At 42.4% G+C, this 23,791-nt stretch overlaps 1 protein-coding gene across 1 annotated transcript in view; it reads left to right on the top strand.

Moving 5' to 3' along the window:
* LOC137378589 (uncharacterized) overlaps positions 1-23,791 on the top strand; it is a 639,386-nt gene that overhangs the window by 538,757 nt on the left and 76,838 nt on the right. Inside the window, exons 6-7 of the mRNA XM_068048892.1 lie at positions 12,198-12,344; positions 20,676-20,770. Of these exons, the coding sequence (XP_067904993.1) occupies positions 12,198-12,344; positions 20,676-20,770 (242 nt within the window). The remainder of the gene's footprint in view (positions 1-12,197; positions 12,345-20,675; positions 20,771-23,791) is intronic.

The raw sequence follows: 23,791 nt of genomic DNA, 5'->3' as shown, positions 1-23,791 counted from the left end.
GGTGTTTGATTACTTACTTGCTACGATCATAACAAGAACCAATCGGACAGGTTTTCTTGAGTTAACAAAGAATGAGGTTAACTTTATTGTATCTAAACCGAACTAATAAAATAATAAACAACGCGTCAACTTTCACTTACATACTAGAGGTTTACACACACACAAATAGCTTACAGATCGGGGAAAGGTAGATTGGTTGAGTTAGAGTCAATAAAAAAGGTATACAGTCTGTGGAGTTTGGTGATTCGGCTGGCTTCTAGCTGAATTCAGTGGTCCTGAGGATTTTAGTTTGAAGAGGTAGATGACTGGTTCGGTGAGTCTCTTGGAGATAGCGGTGCAGATGATTTCCTCCAACGGGGTTTCTGATTGTAGCCCACGTATGCAATGGTGGTCAGTCAACAAGCAGGATTTGAAAGCTTTCATCTGGAATGGAGAGAGAGTTAGGGACATTGGGTCTGCTCATGTCAGAGTCCAGTTGCTTCTCCTCTACTGCACAGAAAACACCAGTTTAAAACCACAGATGGGGAGGGCTTGTCACATGACAGTCAATCAGTCAGTCAAACATAGCAGTTAGCTGATGAAAGGTCACTGACCTGCTTCTCTCTCAAAGATGCTGCCAGACTTGCTGAGCATTTCCAGCACTTTTTGCTTTTATTTCAGATTTCCAGCATCTGCAGTATTTTGTTTTTATTATAGCAGTTAGCAGTCTCTTGCTAAAAGAACAAAAACAAGAACAAGTATTCCTTTAAACTTCCTGGATCTTGGTTCTTTCTGGGATATTAGCAGACATTTTGTCTCTCTCCCCACAAGCATTGCAGTGTAGGATACAATGTTGCAAATTAGGTGATCATCTTAAGCTGAAAGGATGACTTTGCTGGCAGCTTGTCTTTTTAAAAGAAATATAAATTCAGATCTCCAGTCAGTGGATTGAAGAAAATTATCATTCAACAAAACACATTGCCCTAACAAAATGCTTCACAAATATTTTGCTCAAATATGTTATTATTAATCAAACAGTCACCCAAAGTGACCAGCTCCTATTGATTGCAGATTCTTCTCCCAATGATCAGCCAGGTTCTCTTTTTCTAGATAGATGTCAAAGACACACAGATATGCTGTAGTATAGAACAAATATTGAGGCCATTTTGTACATCAATAGCAGTTACAGAGTGATACCCTAAAATTTTCAAAATTAATATTTTTGATTCACATTTATACAATCAATATTCCATGGAGAATTATGCAGCATGATTTTTTACTACAGGTGTAAAATAATCCATTTAGTATTACCTGGATGTCCTATGAATGTGCCTTCTGTCCCATCCATGCAATGTACTGTGAAAGAAGGGCACCACAAGTGTGGAATGGCTCCTATTAATTGCTTCACAGAATTTTGTCTACTTATATTGTGAAATGCAGTATAAATATATTCCATTATAAAAGCAAAACTAAACTTTACTAATTTTTTGTTGAGCTCCAATTATAAAAATTCCAGAAAAGTGCCCTGATTATATATAATACCCCAGGTGGGTTACATTAAGGAAGGTTTGAATAGTTAAGTGGTCCACTGGGAAAAATAAATAAAAGGGAATACTGCAAGTGCTGGAAATTTCAAATAAAAACAGCCTCTACTGCAAACACCTACCACTTGTAAAGAGAAAGACAAGTTTTGATCTTTCAGGCATGTGCTCTTCATCAACTTTTCCTCCAATGATGCAGGTCTGGATGGCTTCTCCCATAGACTGCACAGACTTGGCAATCTGGGCACCCCCAGAACAACCAGGAGTATTTGTGAACCACATATTCCCAGAAAGCTGCCATGATGCTTTCATCCTGTGGCAATTCAAGCTCCCTGATCTCTTCGGACCTGGAAACAAATTTAAGGGGTAGCTGTTAGATGACAAGGGATACCCACAGCAAACTTGGTTCATAACACCTGTCAGAAACCTGACCACTGAAGCCTAACACCATCAGATTAAATACCTTATAACCAACAAATGGGTGATGGAACAGGCCATTGGCTAGTTGATGATGTGGTTCAGGTTCCCTAACAAATCTGGAGGTGCCCTTCAGTACACACCAGCCAGGGTCTCCAGAATGGTAGTGGTTTATTGTACTCTGCAAAATGTTGTGCAACAGCGTGGCTTGGACTTGCAGGAGCAAGAAGGCAAGGAGATCAGGCCCTCCTTGGGCAATTTGGAGGGGAAGGAGGATGAGGGTGATGAGGCTGATCTATCCCCAACTGCTCACATTGCTGCCAGGGATGCCCTTATTAATGCACGGTTCACTTAGGTTGCAGCAGTGGTCCCATATCACCAGAAAATGCAGTGGCCACTCATCCCCCTCTCCGCTCAATGCCATAGACACAAAGTAACCAACCAATCAATCAATCATCCCTTGAACATTCCACCCATTGGTCCCCATCAATTCATGTCTTCTTAATCATCATCAAGTAAGTTAGAAGGTCACTTACCACCAAGTACCCAAAACCCACGAATGGACAAGATGGAAAGTGGTGAAGAAGAATAACATTTATGTGAGCTAAATAAAGAACTAAAACTTATAAAACATTTTCTCAGATAACTATATGCATACCCTTGTGCAAGTGCAAATTCTTCCTTTCTCTGCTACTCCTGCATGGTGCAACCTGGGTGGCTTTAGCAGAGGTAGAGGCAGGCTGCTCAAATCCCTCCTCTTACTGCTGAGTTGCTTTGGGTCAATGTCATCTGTGTTTTGGAGCCTGTGAGGGCTGAACCAAAGATTGCTCCACCTGTACCTGTGCAGGGGCAGATTCAGCCATCAGGAGATGAGGTAGCATGTGGGCTACTGGCTGAGTGGGGGGCGGAAGCACTTTGAGTGGAGTCCCCACTTCCACGGCCCACTTTGCCATCATTCCTCTCATGGCCCACGTACACTTCACTGCTACACTGTGCTGCAGAAAAACAACAACAATTTGTATTTGTTTAGTGCCTTTAACATAATAAAACATCCCAAGGCAATTCACCGCAGGGTCATCAAACAAAGTTTGACAGTGAGCAACACAAGGAGCTATTAGGGCAGAGAAGAGGTAGATTTAAGGAGTGCCTTAAAGAATAAAAGAGAGGTAGAGAGGTGTATAGAAGGAATTCCTTATCTTAGGGCCAGCAACTGAAGACATGACCACCCAATGATGGAGCGATTAAAATCGGGGATGTGCAAAAGGCCAGAATTATAGGAGTGCTGATATTTCAGAGGGTTGTAGGGCTGGAGAAGATTACAGAAATAGGGAGGAGCAATGCCATCAAGGAATTTGAAAACAAGGATCAGAATTTTAAAATCGAGGCATTGCTTAACTGGGAGCCAAAGTAGGTCATCGAACAGAGGGCTAATGGGTGAACGGGACTTGATGTGAGCTTGGACGCGGGCAGCTGAGTTTTGGACCTCAAATTTATGGAGGGTAGAATGTGGAAGGCAGGTCAGGAGTGGGCTGGACTAGTCAGGTCTAACGGTAACAGGATGAGGGTTTCAGCAGCAGATGAGCTGAGGCAGGTGCAGAGTCAGGCGATGTTACAGAGTTAGAAATGGGCAGTCTTAGTGAAGACACAGTTGCAAATTTATCTCAGGGTCAAATATGATACCAAGGTTGTGAACAGTCTGGTTCAGCCTCAGACAGTTGCTAGAGAGGGGGTGAAGTCTGTGGCTAGGGAACAAAGTTTATAGTGGGGACAGAAGACAATGATTTTGGTCTTACAAATATCTAGTTGGAGGAAATTTCTGCTCATCCAGTATTGGATGTCAGACAAGCAGTCTGACAATTTAGAGATAGTGAGGAGTCAAAAGGGCTAGTGGTGAGGTAGAGCTGGGTGTCATCAGCATACATGTGGAAACTGACACTGTGTTTATGGATGATATCACTGAGGAGCAGCACTGGATGAGAAACAGGGGACCAAGGATAGATTCTAGGGGGACACCAGAGGTAACAGTGCGGGAGCCAACAAGAAGCTGTTGTAGGTGATTCTCTGTCTACAACTGGATAAATAAGAATGCAGCCAGATGAGTGCAGTTCCACTCAGTTTGACAATGGAGAGAGGTGCTGGGTGGAGGATGGTGTGGTCAACCATGTCAAAGGCTGCAGATAGGCCAAAGGATACTTGGAGATTAAAACATGGAGCTCCGGAAAAGATAGGCACGGACTTGGAAGGCAACAGCACATTGAAGAACCTTGGAGAGGAAAGGAAGGTTGGATATGGGCCAGTAGTTTGCGATCATGTGGTCTCAATCTTGGTGACAAAGAAGTCAATGAGCTCCTTATTGTGTATTGTTGTTAGCATAGTTCAAACAATTTTGCAGATGTCTTGGAGGTTTTGTATGGCTAAAGAGCAACTTGTTTATTTTATATACATAACTATTTACACTCTCATTACGTATGTCCAGCTAACACCTCGCATGATGCTTCTAGCTTCTCCCAAGCCTAATACCCATGTAACTATTACATCATCATCACTACAGTGAAAAGGGTTACTCACAACGTTTCAAACATTAACCCTTTCAGACCCTTATACCACATTCCTTACACTTGTTGTGGGAGATGAGGGCAGAGGAGAAAAGGCAGTGGAGCTTAAGAAGATATTTTGCAGTAGAGAAAAGAAACCAGGGTTATCTTTGCATAGATAAGAATGGAACACTTTGGTGTAGTTCACTGCAGCCCTGTAAGGCCAAGGTTAAGGTATCTGTCAACCTATTTAAGGTGGCAAATATAGAACCAAAGAAAAGTTACGGCTCAGAAAGAGGCCATTCAGCCCATCGTTTTGCGCTGGCTGAAAAACTAGCCGCCAAACCTAATCCCACCTTCCAGCACCTGGTCCATAGCTTTGCAGGTTACAGCACTTCAGGTGCAGGTCGAGGTACCTTTTAAATGAGTTGAGATTTTCTGCCTCCACCACTAATCCGGGCAGCGAATTCCTGACACCCACCACCCTCTGGGTGAAAATGTGTTTCCTCATGTCCCCTCTAATTCTTCTACCAATCACCTTAAATCTGTTCCCCCTGGTAATTGACCTCTCCGCTAGGGGAAACAGGTCCTTCCTGTCTACTCTATCTAGATAAGTTAGCATCCAGAGTCTGCACGGTGGTGTTGAAGGTGTCGGCGGACTCATTTCATTGGCGTGTATGACGATCCATGATGCTGGTCACTCTATGCATGGAAGAAGACATCATCTCAGTGGTCTGCAACATTGCCTCCCTCGTACTTAAGGTCCATGCCTACAATCTCTCTGCAATCATGGTGATTCCACTTTGAAGACCTGTCAGTGCATCGCACATTCTCTACTACTGCTCAATGATTCTCCTTTTTATCATTGGCCCCCAAGGTACAGCGTCTGCCCAGCTGAGCAGAGCTTGCAGAGGGCTGCACCATCCAACACCGTCTCTCCACTGCTTTCCCTGTCACCAACATCTGCCCTTGCAAAGTGTGAGTCACCAGGAGAAAATCCAACTATCTGTCTTACTGTTCCCACCAACGTGGTTAGTATCTGAGCAGGTACATGGTCTGAATGACTCTTGTGATGGTGTACCCTCAGAAGGACTCAGCTCCTCTGATGACTTATCACCCACTACATCCACCAACTGCTGCTGCACATGTGAAGATCCTGTGGAAAATATAAGACATGAATTAGTCCTGTCAAGGTAAGAATGGTGCAAGTTATCATTATGAAGATGATTATATTTCACTCACTGTTGAAACAAAGTCAGGATGATTAAGTGCCATATGATGTGGTTGGCTTTTATTTAATTGTGTCAACAGATAGTTATGAGTTCCCATCTCTGACAGCCAGGGTTGCCATAAATCCACTTATTTCCAGAGCAGTCTCCTCTACACTTGTGAGCTGTGTGATCTGTGGAGGGCCCACTCCAGTGTTCTCCCTCTCCTTCGTATTCTGTGTTCTCTTCTCCTGCAAAAAGGGAATAAAGAGACTTTTGAGTGAGAGTTATGGCATGTTTTCATCTGATGGATGGAGTGCATCTGGTGAGGGTGGCTATGACAGAGGGCATGACATTGCATAAGGATGGATAGATGTGGATGTGAGGAAGTGCATAGACAGGGGATGCTTGCACCTGCAAGGAAAGTGGGTGTGAGGAGTGATGGAGTAGGCTTGACAAGGGAGTGGGTGAATATGCACACAGCAGGATGTAGGTGAATGTGCAACTGTACTGAGCTTTTCTGACCTGCATAGGTCACTGAACCACTTTCTGCACTGGATTCAGGAGCATGGCACCTCGGTTCTCTTGCTGCCAACTTCTTTCACAATCTCTAGCTATGCCTTCTTTATCTCAGTAGTGGGCTTTTTCCTCTCATTGCTAGGAAATAGTATCACTAACCCACTCTTCACAGCTGCTAGCAGCACATCTGGGGAGGAGTCGCTGGACTCCATTCTGACAGTTCCAGTTTTCCGATAGCCCACTCCAACTGCTTCAAATCGCATGTTTGGATTGTCCCTTTAAATACTGAAGCTGAGATTGTGCCATGTGGGCCCACATCATGCCCCTTGCTGCTGATTGGATGAGAAACCTGGAAGTAAAATGATACTGAGGTGGCTGCATTAAAATGCCACTGACAGATGCACTGCATTTAGTTTTGGGTTTTCCATGTGCGTTCAGAGCACCCACCTTACCCCACTAGCTCGCTGTTTGCTGCAAACTTAAAATTGGAGCCTCACTGTCTGTCTTAGTGCTCATCTTCAGCTGAACACCATAATAAAAATACATCCATCATTTATGACTGCCTAATTGTTGCTGTGTACTCCACTCTGACAACAGTATTGTGAAGATGTCCTCCAAATTGACAAGAGTATCAATGGATACCAATAACACATGGATATTTTATTTGAACTATACAACAAAAATGCTTTTGTTGACAGTAGTGATAAATGATCTTGTGTCAGAGTGGTCTCAAATGTGCCGTATAGCTCAATGTGTGACTTGGTTCAAGAACATTCAGACCATCAACCTTTTCTGGCATTATTGCTTCTAAAGATCTGTTGGAATAAAAAAATCTAATATTAGATCAACAAAACCACATGAGAGTTGAATCAGCTGGACTAATATTTGACTGGGGAAATCTGAAAGGTAGTTTTATATATTTTTGGTTTTGATTTTTACTTTCTTTAAAAGGCAAGTTTTAATCTATTGAATAGAAACTAGTAGATTGCTTGTGTTATTGTTCACTAGTCCAAGGCCTGCAGTATGACTTCCAATGTTTATCATGAAGCTATTGAAGCCTCAACATGACCACACTTCACCCTTTGTTGCAATACAGTTAATGTACAGAAGAGATCTGTCACATTAATGGCACAATACAAAAATATCATGTACCCAGGAAACAGGAACTGCAGCAGGCCATTCATCCCCTTGAGCCTGTTCAGGCCATTCAGTTCGAGCATGGCTAGTCTGTATCTGAACTCTATTTACCTGCCTTGGTTCCATATCCCTTAATATCTTTACCTAACAAAAAAATAAATTTTAAAATTTTCAGTTGACCTTACTGATACGAAAAGATACTGAACAGAGAGTTACTGGTAACAGTCGCTGTGCCAGGATCATGTCTGTTGATGTCGTCCCCACTACCCCCCTGCTGGAGGTTTGCATGGGAAAGGTAGGCGCAAGTGCTGTTTGTGTGACTTCTTTGGAACCTGCTTGGCTCATTGCCTTGAAACTGAGTTAGCTCCCTGCCCAGGGGCTGGTGGTAAGAGTGCCACGCCCCCTCGGCCCCAATCCTGCTACCTGCCTGGGGGCCAATCCACAAAATAACTTGTTCCCATGGTGGAGTTCAGCTAGCCGGACCACTACCAGTGGGCCCCACATGCACCCTTGTGGAGGCTAGTGCACCTCATTTTTCTTGGGGTACTGGCTGTTACTGCTACAGCAGGGCCCCAGACACACACACACTCTTACTCACACACTTCCTTTGGCCTCCCAGTGCCAGGCCCTAGTTGAGATGGCCACCTTGTTCACAACAGTAGGGTTTTAAGTCATTTCCCATCAGACCAGGAGTACTACCACCCACTTTCTGTCAGGCAGGAGACCTCAGTTCACTCTCCAGATTTTTAATTATATAATGTAACATATATTGCACTTTCTATAATCAGTATGTGGTATTTAGCCTCTTCCTTCTTAAAGATAAAACAAAGGCATCTGAGGTTGAGGAGGATTAAAGGGTCAAGTCTTCTGTAACTGATTCTGCACCTTTTCTTCAGCAACAGAATCAAATGCCAGTAAATGCTTGTAAATCACACATTGTGAGATCCCTCAGGTGAGTACAAGGAAAGGTTAATTTAGAAAAATAGTCACTTGTCTAGCTTTGTGCACTTATCAGCAGAAATGAATTGCAAATTAAATTACAAGGCATACCAGTGTAGCAAAACATGCTGTCTGCCAAAATTTTAATTGAATTTTATGATGCTATTTTCCTATGACACTTGCAGAAATGGAATCACAATGGAGACAGAGTTTGGTACAGGGATTTAAAACTAATGCTCCCAAATTACAGCTACCCAGTTGAAAGGTTTTCTTTTAGTTTTCACTTGTTATATAAAAGTGATTTATAACCATCAAGTGACAAATGAAACTTATCTCTAATGGATAAGCCACACATAGGATGAAATGGCCAACCCTATGGATGGCTTAATGAGCTGTCTACATTGTTATCATGTACTAATTTATAGAAGTTTAGACATGTAAAACTGCATTTAGGATTTTTATTGTGGAAAGGTTTATCTGCACTAATGACAGTTATCTGAGTGCAGTGTACAGCTTTAAAAATTACAGTATTGTTGAGTAACAAACTGTTGATTTTAAAAAATACAAATAGAATTGTAGAAAATTCAGTAAAAAAAAGGCCACTCGCCCTATCATGTCTGTGCCAACACAACCTCCATGAGAAGTTATCTACCCTCTGATTGAATTTCCCTACTCTATCTTCATCAACTATTTATCTAATTGCCTTTTAAATATTATTGATTTAGCTTCAATTCACTTGTATTATTGCATTCCTTATTCTAATAACTATTTGTGTAAAAGTATTTCTTCTAACTTGCCTAACTTTGTGCTTCTATTACTAATCCAAAATGTAGGTCTCCCTGTTACCAGTTATACTTATTATAGGAGTTTTGCAAAGTAGGGGTGAACAGGGTGGGGGGATGGGGGAGTACTGAGTAGGGTATCAATGTTGGGACAACAACAGTTTCTAATGTTTTCAACGTAGATCTAAAAACTTAACGTAAACTGGTCAAGTCTGCAGTTGATTCCAAGGACCCAGTTTATCAAATTTGCAGCTGAAGTTAAAAATATGATCACTTACACAGACCTTTGAAACCAAACATTTTTATTTCTCTGTTTAATAATGTTTAATAATGAGGAACATACAGTAGTGAGAGATGAACCATATTCTATAATATCTAATGTGGAATGTCATGGGAAATTGGGTACTGCATATACTGACTCCTTTACAGTTTTTGCAATAATTAACAGAATCATGAGGCTGGATTTTAAAGCCCCTCCACTGTCGGGGACAGTGGCAGGGGGCAATGAAGATCGGTGCGGCAGAGGCCACCACCGACCCCGGCAGCGGCAGGCCCCATGCTGATTTCGGCGACAAGGCCTCGTGGCGGCCGCCCCGTCGCTCAGCGATGGGACCCCCATTTCAATATGTAAACTAATTTATAGACCTGATTTAATGAGGGCCCCATCACTCCCTTAATCACTGCACCGATCTTCATTTAGGCGGCCGACAATGCAGCGCCTTTGAATCTCTGTTCGGGGAAACACGACGCAACACCTGTGGGGACATATAAACATACAAACATAAAAATTAGGAGAAGAAGTAGACCATTTGGCACATCTAGTCTGCTCCGCCATTCATTACGATCATGGCTGATCTGTTTGTAGCTCGAATTCCACACTCCCATTTACCCCTCATAACCATTGATTCCGTACCTAACAAGAATCTATCTAGACCCGCCTTAAAATATTCATGACCCCGCCTCCACCACCATCTGAGGCAGAGAGTTCCAAAGTCACACAACCTCTGAGAGAACAAATTTCTCCTCGTCTCTGTCCTAAAAGGGTGACCCCTAATTTTGAAACATTGCCCCCTAGTTCTGGACTCACCCACAAGAGGAAACATCTTCTTCACATCCACCTTGTCAAGACCGTTCAGGATTTTATATACTTCAATCAAGTCTCCCCTCACTCTTCTAAACTCCAGTGAAAACAAGCCCAGTCTGTCCAACCTTTCCTCATAAGACAACCCATTCATTCAAGGTATCAATCTAGTAAACCTCCTCTGAACCGCCTCCGACGCATTTACATCCTTCCTTAAATAAGGAGATCAAAACTGCACACAGTATTCGAGATGTGGTCTCACCAATACCCTCTGTAACTGAAGCAAAACATCCTTACTTTTATTTTCAATTCCTCTCGTAATAAAGGATAGCATTCCATTAGCTTTTTATATTACTTGCTGTACATGTGGCATAACTTTTTTGTGACTCATGCACTAGAACACCTAGATCCCTCTGCACCTTGGAGTTCTGCAGTCGTTCTCTGTTTAAGTAATACTCTGCTTTTGTATTCTTCCTGGCAAAGTGGACAACTTCACATTTTCCCACATTATACTCCATCTGCCAGATTTTTGTCCACTCACTCAACCTATCTATATCGGTCTGCAAGTTCCTTATGACCTCTTCACAACATACTTTCCAACTTATCATCTGCAAATTTAGCTACCATGCCATCGCTTCCCTCATCTAAGTCATTGGAATAAATTGTAAAAACTGGAGGCCCCAGCACAGACCCCTGCGGGACTCCACTCATCACATCCTGCCAATCAGAAAAGTACCCATTTATGCATACTCTGTTTTCTGCCAGCCGGCCAATCTTCTATCAATGCCAATATGTTACCCAACACACCATGAGCTTCTACTTTGCGATGAGGGGGGAGGAGGATTTTTTCTCTGTGCAGGATGGGGGGAGCCGGGTTAAAACATTGCGAATTGGTCGGGGAGGGGTGATGGCAAGGGGTAAAGGGCAAAGGTGCCGATCTTTGGGGGGTGGGGGATGGAGGTCAAATTTTAAATATCTGTATTCTGTGAAGGAAAAGGGCAGGAATGTTGAGATTTGCCATGGTGGGGTGGGGGGGCGGTGGTGAGGGAGAGTGCATGCTATGTTTATTTTATTTACTTTTAGGAAACTTAAACTTACCTGCCCCTTTAAATTTTAAATGTGCATTGAGAGCTATAAGCCCTTTAAAAATGGCACCAGGGCCTGTGCATTGACGCCGGACGCTATTGCGTCCGGTTCACGTCATCATAGGGAGTGGACACTTGCAGCCATGCAAATGAGCCACCGTGTTTGAAATCGCGGCGGCTCCATGACGTGGTGTCCGTGCGTGCGGGTTGCATTTTTTTACGCCACTGCCTACTTCGGCGGTGGACTCTTCAAATGCAGCCCATGGAATTTGACCCCCAAAGGACTAGCAAAAATACCACAACGCCATTTAATAAAAATAGAACTTGACTTCTTCTGTTACAATAAATCAATGGTTCTGTTCCCCCCTGCATGGCATAATTGTCCCAACTGTTATAAGGCAGTGTATCTTCCAACTTAAAATGAGCAATGACATGGGAGATCTGCCACTATATAGTAAGAATAAGACTTTTCTCTTTGAGTGTGTTCAAATTATTTTATGCTGTTCCATCTGGAAACAAATAGTAACATAGGAACAAGAGTCTAGGCCATTTAGTCCCTCGTGCCTGTTTTGCCATTCAATGAGATCATGACTGATCTGTGACCGAACTCCATAAACTTGCCTTTGCTCCATATCCCTTACTACATTTGGTCAACAAAAACAGTTGATCTAGCATTGATTGTCATTTGCAGAAGAGAGCTGCAAACTTCGACCCTTTGTGTGGATGTTTGGAATTTCTCTTCCTGACAGTTGCTGGAAGAATGCTAATTTCTGAAAACTTTGTGGCTATATTGTAAAGTTGTTGTGTGCCATTTTGCACATTGTTTTCAATGTAATTCTTGTTCCTACTTGATGGAACTATCCTTTTCCTCTGCCAGGGCTTTCTTACGTACTTGCTATATATTTAGATCACTTTTTAGAACTTTACATCAAATGGAGCAGGTGTGCATTTTCATTGGGCTCTGATCTTTTGCAGGCAACTAAACACAGACCTACAGTTCTCAGGAGGCAAAGGACTGGGGTTGCATTGGACCAGCCACATGCTTTCAGTCTGCAAGTGAATCGTTTACAAGAAAAGCAGAGAGCCATAGAGCAATGCAAAGCACTCAAACAAATATCACAGGTAAATAAATAGCTTCATTTCTCCCAATGCGTGGGAATGGTCTTCAACTTAAATGAACTTACTCATAAAACGTGGCTACCCGACCTGAACCCGACCAGACCCAACGCCATGTGTTGGGTTCGGCTCAGGTCTCCCTTCTGGGTCCAGCATTCTGGCTTGGGTCGGGTTGGGCTGGACGTGGACAGTGCTGCCTTGCACTGTGAAGTAATCTTCAAATGAACATTCAGGACGTCAAGGCGGGAAATGTGCAGTCCGGACTCCGCACTCTGCAGTAAAGCCTGGCTACCCGTCCAAACCCAACTACATGTGTTAGGTTTGGGTCAGGTAGGGCATTTTAAAAAATTAAAGGACTCAGGCCCGGGTCGAGTTCTGGTTGGCTGTTGTTGGGTTGGGCCCGGGTCGGGTTTTAATTTCATACGCGAGTCAGGCTTTACTTATTGAAATCACAAAGAACTGTTATTTCAAGGTTTTTGAAAATGTTTTAGTACATTTAGCACTGAGAATATGACAGTTGACTTTTTGCAAAATTCACCTCCAATTCCTGACAATATTTGTGTGTTTAAAACCTTGTAGAATGTATTCTTAAATCAACATTTCTTTTTCTCTATAATGTTCACACACATACACAAGGCATCTGTAATTATGGGTGATTTTAATCTGCATATAGATTGGACAAATCAAATTAGTCACAATACCGTAGAGGAGGAATTCTTGGAATGTGTACAGGATGGTTTTCTGGACCAATACGTTGAGGAACCAACTAGAGAACAGGACATCAAGACTGGGTATTGTGTAATGAGAGAGGAATAATTGACAATCTAGTGATGCGAGACCTCTTGGGGATGAGCGACCATAATATGATAGAATTATTTTTCAAGATGGAGAGTGACATAGTTGATTTTGAGACTAGGGTCCTGAATCTTAGTAAAGGAAACTACGAAGGTATGAGGCGCGAGTTGGCTATAACGGATTGGGAAACGTTACTTAAAGGGATGACGGTGGATAGGCAATGGCAAACATTTAAAGAGCGCATGGATGAACTGTAACAATTGTTTATCCCTGTCTGGTGCAAAAGTAAAATGGGGAAGGTAGCCAAATAATGGCTGACAAGGGAAATTAGAGATGGCATTAGATCCAAGGAAGAGGCATATAAATCTGCCAGAATAAACAACAGACCTGAGGATTGGGAACAGTTTAGAATTCAGCAAGGGATGACCAAGGGATAGATTAAGAAGGGGAAAATTGAGTATGAGAGCAAGCTTGCGGGGAACATAAAAATTGACTCTAAAAGTTTCTATTGGTATGTGAAGAGAATAGTATTGGTAAAGACAAATGTAGGGTCCCTTACAGTCAGAAACAGGGTAAATTATCATGGGGAACAAAGAAATGGCTGACCAATTAAATGCATACTTTGGTCCTGTTTTCACAAAGGAGGACACAAATATCATACCAGAAATGTTGGGGACGCAGGGCTTAGTGAGAGAGAGGAACTGAAGGAAATCAGTATTAGTAGAGAAATGGTGTTGGGGAAATTGATGGGATTGAAGGCCAATAAGTCCCCAGGGCCTGATGGTATGCATCCCAGAGTACTTAAGGAAGTGGCGCTAGAAATAGTGGATGCATTGGTGGTCACCTTCCAAGATTCTACAGACTCTGGATCAGTTCCTACAGATTGGAGGGTAGCTAATGTAAACCTACTATTTAAAAAGGGAGGTAGAAAGAAAGCAGGGAATTATAGACCAGACAGCCTGACGTCAGTAGTGGGGAAAATTCTAGAGTCCATTATCAAAGATTTTATAGCAGAGCACTTGGAGAACAATGGTAGAATCGGGCAGAGTCAGCATGGATTTACAAAAGGGAAATCATGCTTGACAAATCTACTAGAATTCTTTGAGGATGTAACTAGTAGAGTTGATGAGGGGGAGCCAGTGGATGTGGTTTATTTGGACTTTCAGAAGACTTTCGACAAAGTCCCATTTAACAAATTAGGGTGTAAAATTAAAGCATATGGGATTGGGGGTAGTGTATTGCGATGGATAGAAAATTAGTTGGCAGACAGTAAACAAAGAGTAGGGATGTGACTAGTGTTGTTCCGCAGGGATCAGTGCTGGGACTTTTGCTGTTTGTAGTATATATAAATGATTTGGAGGAAAATGTAGCTGGTCTGATTAGTAAGTTTGCGGACGACACAAAGGTCGGTGGAGTTGCGGATAATGATAAGGATTGTCAGAGGATACAGCAGGATATAGGTCAGTTGGAGACTTGGGCGGAGAAATGGCAGATGGAGTTTAATTCGGACAAATGTGAGATAATGCATTTTGGAAGGTCTAATGCAGGTGGGAGGTATACAGTAAATGGCAGAACCCTTAGGAGTATTGACAGGCAGAGAGATCTGGGCGTACAGGTCCACAGGTCACTGAAAGTTGCAACGCAGGTGGATAAGGTAGTCAAGAAGGCATACGGCATGCTTGCCTTCAACGGTCGGGGCATAGAGTATAAAAATTGGCAAGTCATGTTGCAGCTGTACAGAACCTTAGTTAGGCCACACTTAGAATATTGCGTGTAGTTCTGGTCGCCACACTACCAGAAGGACGTGGAGGCTTTGGAGAGGGTACAGAAGAGATTTATCAGGATGTTGCCTGGTCTGGAGGGCATTAGCTATGAGGAGAGGTTGGAAAAACTCGGAATGTTTTCACTGGAACGACGGAGGTGGAGGGGCGATATGATAGAGGTTTACAAAGTTATGAGCGGCATGGACAGAGTGGATAGTCAGAAGCTTTTTCCCAGGGTGGAAGAGTCAGTTACTAGGGGACATAGGTTTAAGGTGCGAGGGGCAAAGTTTAGAGGGGATGTGCGAGGCAAGTTTTTTACACAGAGGGTGGTGAGTGCCTGGAACTTGCTGCCAGGGGAGGTGGTGGAAGCAGATACGATAGCGACGTTTAAGAGACATCTTGACAAATACATGAATAGGAAGGGAATAGAGGGATATGGGCCCCGGAAGTGCAGAAGGTGTTAGTTTAGGCAGGCATCAAGATCGGAGCAGGCTTGGTGGGCCGAATGGCCTGTTCCTGTGCTGTACTGTTCTTTGTTGATAAATTGGTCTTTTTCCAAATGGCAGGCAGTGACTAGTGGGGTACCGCAGGGATCGGCGCCCAGCTATATATATTAATGATTTAGATGAGGGAACTAAATGTAATATCTCCGCATTTGCAGATGATGCAAAACTGTGAGGAGGATGCAGAGAGGTGATTTGGACAAGTTGAGTGAGTGGGCTAATGCATGGCAGATGCAGTATAATGTGGATAAATGTGAGGTTATCCACTTTGGTAGCAAAAACAGGAAGACAGATTATTATCTGGACGGTGATAAACTGAGATATATATAAGATGTGTGTAGACCTCCAGTACGCAAACTCCAAGTGTCACTACGAGCTGAGGTTCTATCTGTCCCCGGTGTTGCAAAGGATGGGCCTGGTCACATTGCCGCGGAACGCTCCATGCAGTTGGACCGTGCCGTACCACCTATCCTTCGTGGAGCAGTTTCTGCAGAAAAACACCTTTGACCACCGATCCATCAGGCAGTGGTCTGCACGGAATGTCCTCAAGGCCCTACGGGAAAGGGAGACAGGGGATCCTGTCAGATGGTTCACCGAGCAGACCGCCAAAGTCATTTGGCAGAATGCCTCATCACTAGAACTTTCAAACAAGCACCAAGATGTAGCTTGGCTGGTGGTGAGAAGGGCCCTCCCCGTCAGATCCTTCCTGCACGCCCGAAGTCTCACCCCCTCCGCGCAATGCCCCCGCGGTGGTGGGGAAGAGACAGTTGCTCACCTCTTCCTGGAATGTGTCTTCGCAAAGCAGGTGTGGAAAGAGATGCAGTGATTTTTGTCGAGGTTCATCCCAAGCAGCTCTGTAACACAGGAGTCTGTGCTCTACGGGCTGTTCCCAGGGACACACACCGAGACAAACATCAACTGCTGCTGGAGGACTATCAATTCAGTGAAAGACGCCCTTTGGTCTGCCCGAAACTTGCTGGTCTTCCAGCGCAAAGAGTTGTCCACGACCGAATGTTGCAGACTGGCACATTCCAAGGTCCAGGACTACGTGCTGAGGGACGCATTAAAGCTTGGGGCAGCCGCGGCAAAGGCTCAATGGGGAAAGACCACAGTGTAAGGTCCCCCCACCAAGCTGAATGAAGGGGCTGGATCCATGGGAAACCCCTCGAACTGTATTGGGGAAAATTTCTGTCTCCTGTATAATGTAAAAATGTATCTGGCACGACAAATGTGAAATGGAAGGGTTGTGAGGCAACTCATGATTTTACAGAAGGAAACTGATCACCTTTGCACTGTTTGTATTTTTTGACTTGGTGCTGTTTGAAACTGGTAATGTAATTTTCACAGATTTTTCTGAACAAAGAACAAAGAACAAAGATAATTACAGCACAGGAACAGGCCCTTCGGCCCTCCAAGCCTGCGCCGATCCAGATCCTCTCTCTAAACATGTCGCCTATTTTCTAAGGTTCTGTATCTCTTTTCTTCCTGCCCATTCATGTATCTGTCTAGATACATCTTAAAAGACTCCATCGTGCCCACATCTACCACCTCCGCTGGCAATGCGTTCCAGGTGCCCACCACCCTCTGCGTAAAGAACTTTCCACGCATATCCCCCCTAAACTTTTCCCCTTTCACTTTGAACTCGTGTCCTCTAGTAATTGAAACCCCCACTCTGGGAAAAAGCCTCTTGCTATCCACCCTGTCTATACCTCTCATGATTTTGTACACCTCAATCAGGTCCCCCCTCAACCTCCGTCTTTCTAATGAAAATAATCCTAATCTACTCAACCTCTCTTCATAGCTAGCGCCCTCCATACCAGGCAACATCCTGGTGAACCTCCTCTGCACCCTCTCCAAAGCATCCACATCCTTTTGATAATGTGGCGACCAGAACTGTACGCAGTATTCCAAATGTGGCCGAACCAAAGTCCTATACAACTGTAACATGACCTGCCAACTCTTGTACTCAATGCCCCGTCCGATGAAGGAAAGCATGCCGTATGCCTTCTTGACCACTCTATTTACCTGCGTTGCCACCTTCAGGGAACAGTGGACCTGAACACCCAAATCTCTCTGGACATCAATTTTCCCCAGGACTTTTCCATTTACTGTATAGTTCACTCTTGAATTGGATCTTCCAAAATGCATCACCTCGCATTTGCCCTGATTGAACTCCATCTGCCATTTCTCTGCCCAACTCTCCAATCTATCTATATTCTGCTGTATTCTCTGACAGTCCCCTTCACTATCTGCCACTCCACCAATCTTAGTGTCGTCTGCAAACTTGCTAATCAGTCCACCTATACTTTCCTCCAAATCATTAATGTATATCACAAACAACAGTGGTCCCAGCACGGATCCCTGTGGAACACCACTGGTCACACGTCTCCATTTTGAGAAACTCCCTTCTACTGCTACTCTCTGTCTCCTGTTGCCCAGCCAGTTCTTTATCCATCTAGCTAGTACACCTTGGACCCCAAGCGCCTTCACTTTCTCCATCAGCCTGCCATGGGGAACCTTATCAAACGCCTTACTGAAGTCCATGTATATGACATCGACAGCCCTTCCCTCATCAATCAACTTTGTCACTTCCTCAAAGAATTCTATTAAGTTGGTAAGACATGACCTTCCCTGCACAAAACCATGTTGCCTATCACTGATGAGCCCATTTTCTTCCAAATGGGAATAGATCCTATCCCTCAGTATCTTCTCCAGCAGCTTCCCTACCACTGACGTCAGGCTCACCGGTCTATAATTACCTGGATTATCCCTGCTACCCTTCTTAAACAAGGGGACAACATTAGCAATTCTCCAGTCCTCCGGGACCTCACCCGTGTTTAAGGATGCTGCAAAGATATCTGTTAAGGCCCCAGCTATTTCCTCTCTCACTTCCCTCAGTAACCTGGGATAGTATATTTTGGAAATAAAAAAATATATATATATATAAACTAAAATTCTAACAGGACTTGACAGGATAGATGCAGGAAGGATGTTCCCAATGGTGGGGGAGTCCAGAACCAGGGGTCATCGTCTAAGGATACGGGGTAAAGCTTTCAGGACTGAGATGAGGAGAAATTTCTTCACCCAGAGAGTGGTGAGCCTGTGGAATTCGTTACCACAGAAAGCAGTTGAGGCCAAAACATTGTATGTTTTCAAGAAGGAGTTAGATATAGCTCTTGGGTCTAAAGGGATCAAAGGGTATGGGGAGAAAGTGGGACCAGGTTACTAAGTTGGATGATCAGCCATGATCATAATGAATGGCGAAGCAGGCTCGAAGGGCCGAATGGCCTACTCCTGCTCCTATTTTCTATGTTTCTATGTTTCTATTACACTAGTTTGAAGCAAACTAAAGGTTTGTCAATATTCTAATCGTTGCAGTTTTCTGATTTTTTGGAGATACAAGCTTTCTGGTTTCACTTTGTTAATAGGGTGAGATGAAGTAAGGTGAGAGGAGGCTTGTGTGGAGCATAAACACCTGCATAGACCTGCTGGGTCAAATCAGTTTCTGTGCTGTAAATACTATGTAATTTTCATTAAAGATTGTGGATACAAAAATTGATAGAGATTTAGACTTGTTGTTCTGTGCCTCTACTCACTTTAATCAGCTTATTTTTCAAATGAACAGATAATTGCACTGCAGAGAGTTGTTGCTACACACTGAGGAGGCTGAAAACAACTGATGTCATACATCCAAACTAAATAAAAATTAAGTTTAAAGACTTGAGAACTTTCTGAATTTCACTTCACAAAAGCTGCGGTTTAACTGCAGCTGATAAATTTATATAGCTATTTTAAAGGAGAAAAACCTTCCCCAAGGCATAATGGGAAGGAAATATTAGGAGGGACCGGCTAAAAGCTTAGTCAGAGATAGATTTAAGGAGGGTTTAAAGCTGGAGATGTCGAGGAGTTTAGGGATGGAATTTAGAGCATGGCATCCAGACAGCTGAAAGTTAACGACTCCAATTGGGGCCGGGCAGGGGTTGTTGTGGAAGGGGAATGGACAAGAGCTCAACGTTGGAAGAACGGAGAGCTCTGGGAGAGTTGAAGGCGATGACAGAAATAGGGAGTGGAAGAATTCGATCACAAACGCTTTTGATGAGCAGCAGCGCTTCATTGTGTTTACTACAAGAACTACTCAGTTAACAATTGCTTATAAACGCTCAGAATATGTAGCACCAAGTTTCTTATTGATTAATTTACCTCTTAATCAACTGGCATATTTATGAGATGTAAGGTTTTTATATTAAATTTTGAATAATTTTTATAAACTCACTATGATGACCCACTCGAGTGAGATTTACACTTGCACCCAAATGGGTACTGAACATAAAACGTACCGTGACTGTGAAAACATTCCTATAGATTTTTAAAAATGCATTTTGTGTAACGGCTCAATGATAGTCATTTGCAATACATTTCGAAGTGTATTATGCATTTAAACTTAAGCAGGTATACTGCAAAACAAAACAAAAATGAGCTGTACAACCTTCAGTATAACACATCATGTTGGTCCCATGAGGTAATTTAGTTAGACACACTGGGAATTTCCCGAGAGCTGCTTCTGTTCCACTGCCGTAACTTCACTGAAAGTGTAGAAACCTAATTTACATATGTCATTATACCAGAAATGTGCGGTGCGTAAATATAATTATTTAAAAAAAACAAAAAGATTAAAATATCATTAAATCTGTGGTAATCATAAGATTAAGAAGCCCTTCAAATGGATCTTAGGAATCAGAAATACTCCATTAAATTCATTAGCAAATGTGACTAGGAAACGAACACTTCCCGTCTGCTTCATCTGATTCCAGTGAAAGCACATCTTCCGCAGCAAAATAGGAGCGTGGAGAAAAAGTTTCATATGATTCTGACACTAATATTGTATTTTGTATGCATTAAAAGTCTAACTGGCTGCATTTCGTGTTATCCCTGTCGTTGTTGCAGAAGTTGGTCTGACTCAGATAAAAGCATCAGCAAGTGACTTTCGATTAGTGCACTATTAACAGAGGTTTTAATTTGCCTGTTCAGATGTAATGAAAGCAGAGGAAATTGTGTGGTGTGATGTAATGAGAATCAAAGAAATGACAAGCTAGTTACTGATTAGTGACGGTCAAATAGTTCTGGCTGCGTAATTCATAAGAGCTTGATAAAATAACTCTTAATGATGTGAATAAAATTGTGGCAGCTCTGTATTTACTCACAGATGCTGCCATGAATTAGTACAGGGGAGAATAATTGTTGTAGAGGGAATCACTAATTGTCTAATTCTTTGAAAGATAGTGCCGCACAGAGTGGATCGACTGTACTATACCTGTGGGAGCCACATTCCAATTCAGCCCAAGTATGAAGTGGACATGGCTGCATTGAGAAGGTATCTAGACTTTGTTAAAAGGCTTTAGACGAGAGGTTAAATATGGTACAACTAAATAACAAGCTGTAAAAAATTTACCATATCAATGTTTTTATGTAGTATAAAAGAAGGAACAACTGCACATGTTGCAAATCAAAATTAAAACCAGAAAATATAGCATCAGTAAAAGAAAATATAAGATATAACATTTCAGGTATGTATTCTTGTTCAGACCAGTTTCTGTTCTTTTTTTTCAATGGCAGAGACAGTTTTGTCAAAGTGGACCATTCAAAAGAAAACTGATAATGAATGTTGCATTGCCTACCATCTTAAAATCTTGCTTGAGTAGTTGTCAGAGGATGGGGGAGGCCAGGACAGGGAAAGCGCAAGGTTTCTTTGTGGAACCCAAAGGATGCTCCTGTTCCTCTTGGCCCATAAGGAAACTTAAACAAAATCTCGTTTGGCCCCTCTGGGCCTGGCTGCTGTTCCCAGCAATATTGCCTGGAGAGGAAATCAACAGTGCAACCCTGCTCAGGCCTCAGGTTAAAATGGACGGCCAGGCCCCGATGATGTTATCAGAGTCTGACCTGCGTATCTTGCAGGCTTGGAAAAAGTGTCCTTGCCACATGCAATGTAAAATTACATGTCTAAGTCTGCCAGAACAAAGTGGAAATGAGTGGATCGTACCCCATTTCATTTTAACTGCGCCTACTCCCCAGCCTGGATTCTAATTGGTGGGGGGAGATGAAATCGAGCCAAGTTGCTGGCAATCTTCAATGTAAGGGGTCATCACAGCCAAGATTGATCCATTCCAGAATTAAACACTTTCAGCAGGGGTTACAGGATAGGGATCAGTAGCAAGAAACTAGGGGGGTTTTCTCTTCATTAATTCAGTGGTTCTGAGGCTAATTGTAACACAGTGGATCACTGCTCTAGCTGAAATAATCTAACTCCACACAGAGAAGCTATCAAACCTATGCCTGCTTGGTAAATATGGTGCAGCCACTCTGGATAAAATTGCTGATGATTGGAAAAATATATTTAAAATTGATTCTTGTTCGAGCACACAAGTCCTTGACTTCATCAAGTAAGGATGCCAAAACATTAAATGACTGTAATTTGTACGCTATTGAAGAAGACAGTACTCAGTATTAACAGTGGACAACTGCTGCCTAATAGATTTTTCAAATTTAGTAGAGAGGAGTAATCATTTTGTTTCCCTTGTTAATTATAAATATTGAGCATTTCAGTTCATTATGGTAAAAGCCTTCAGTGTATCATATGTCTAAAAGTAAATGCAGTGTGTGTGCTATTAAATGAATTCATGCACCAGGCCTAACCTTGTTTAATTAATACACTGCATTGAATTTTATTTAATTTTCGTCAATTAAAATCTCCTGACAACATTACTATACCATGCACTTGGAGATGCCAAGCCCTCATTTATTTGTTTACACTGTTGGGATTTTAAAGTGAAGGGCAGCTGAGCCGTGTGTTGTGTGGAAGTTGATGACTGGATAGCTTCCGATGTAATTATATTGATTTGCACACTTTATTTATAGACAACTACATCTGATTAAATAAAATTGCAGCTAGATGGACAACTTTGTCAGACAATGCTGGAGTAAACAGAATGATTAATCTAATTATATGCTAAAACACAATTATTATGAAGTTTGTAGACTGAGCATTTGCTTCCAGTACATATTTCAGTACAAGCATCATTCATTCCAAAAATCTTTTGATGTTCAAAAGGCACATGTAATAACAGCACCTGTATTTTGCTATGTTATATTATCATTTTGTTTTCGCAATATGCTGGTTTAATCACCTTTTTAGAGCTTAATGTTTATTTGAGAGAACTGTATTTTCCATATTTTATTTGGGTACCATGGGCCTCAGCATCCCATGAAACAGTCATTATCACTCATCGCATTGCATAAAAATTAGCCCTGGTTCCAATGAATGACCACTGATATATTTATTAAGTGAGGAACATACAGTGCTCAAGTGCAGTTTTCATTACATGGAACAATGTGCAGTTATGAAGCACGAGGATGTAATAAACCATAATGAGTGTGAATGTGGTAATAAATATTCCCTAAACCTCACTGAGATGTAAATCAATTAAAGTTTTTTTTATGTGAATTTCATTTGTTTTTAATTGCTATATAATTACCAGCTGACCATTTCTTTTCTATGAATAAAAGTTATTTGCTGTAACAGGCAGTCAGATCGTGAGCTCATATAAACTCAGGTAATCCAGCTTCAACCATGATCATCTTTGCCCCAGGCACCAAAAATACATGCAGACTCAAATATCTAAATTGAGGCCATGGTGTTTAGGGTGCAGAGGTGATAGGTATCATGCACAATCAAAGGAAACTAAACTGCTGTTAGAGCAGACAAAAGGCCACTGGAGAAGAGGATGGTGGAGAATTGTGGTAGGAATGGGTAAAAGCTTTTATGGCCACAAGAGAAACAAAAACAAAATACAGCAGATGTTGAAAATCTGAAATAAAAACAGAAAATGCAGGAAACCACTCAGCAAGTCAAGCAGCATCTGTGGACAGAGAAACAGAGTTAACGTTTCAGGTCGATACCTTTCAGACTGGAAAATGTTCGAGATGAACAGACCTTTTTGCTCTTTTCTCTGGCTCTGTACTTGCTCAAAGTTCTAACATGTTTCACCATGTTCACCACCTGATTTACCACCGTTTTGAACAACTTTTCTATGCGGGCATTGGTCCCAGAAGGCAAAGCTGGGGGCAGTAACTAAGTAACAAAGGGCTGCAGAATGAAGTTCCATCCTCCATCATAATTCTACATATGGCAAGGTATGCAAGCTGAAGCAGGACAAAATTTGTGCAGTAATCATATGGGGTGGGAATTCAGCAACAGGATTCCCCTCCCATCCCAAAAACAGGCAGTAGTCAGTTGAAAATTCCAGGCCTTCATGTTTTGAATAAATGACTGAAGTTCCCTTGTTATTATTTTTTTTCACTGATGCACCAATCTCATAGCCTTTACAATTTGTAACTG

Source organism: Heterodontus francisci, chromosome 17, assembly GCF_036365525.1.
Source record: "Heterodontus francisci isolate sHetFra1 chromosome 17, sHetFra1.hap1, whole genome shotgun sequence".
NCBI classification, from domain to species: Eukaryota; Metazoa; Chordata; class Chondrichthyes; order Heterodontiformes; family Heterodontidae; genus Heterodontus; species Heterodontus francisci.
The sequence above is the reverse complement of the archived record's forward strand: the minus strand, read 5'-3'. Positions and strand labels throughout refer to the sequence as shown.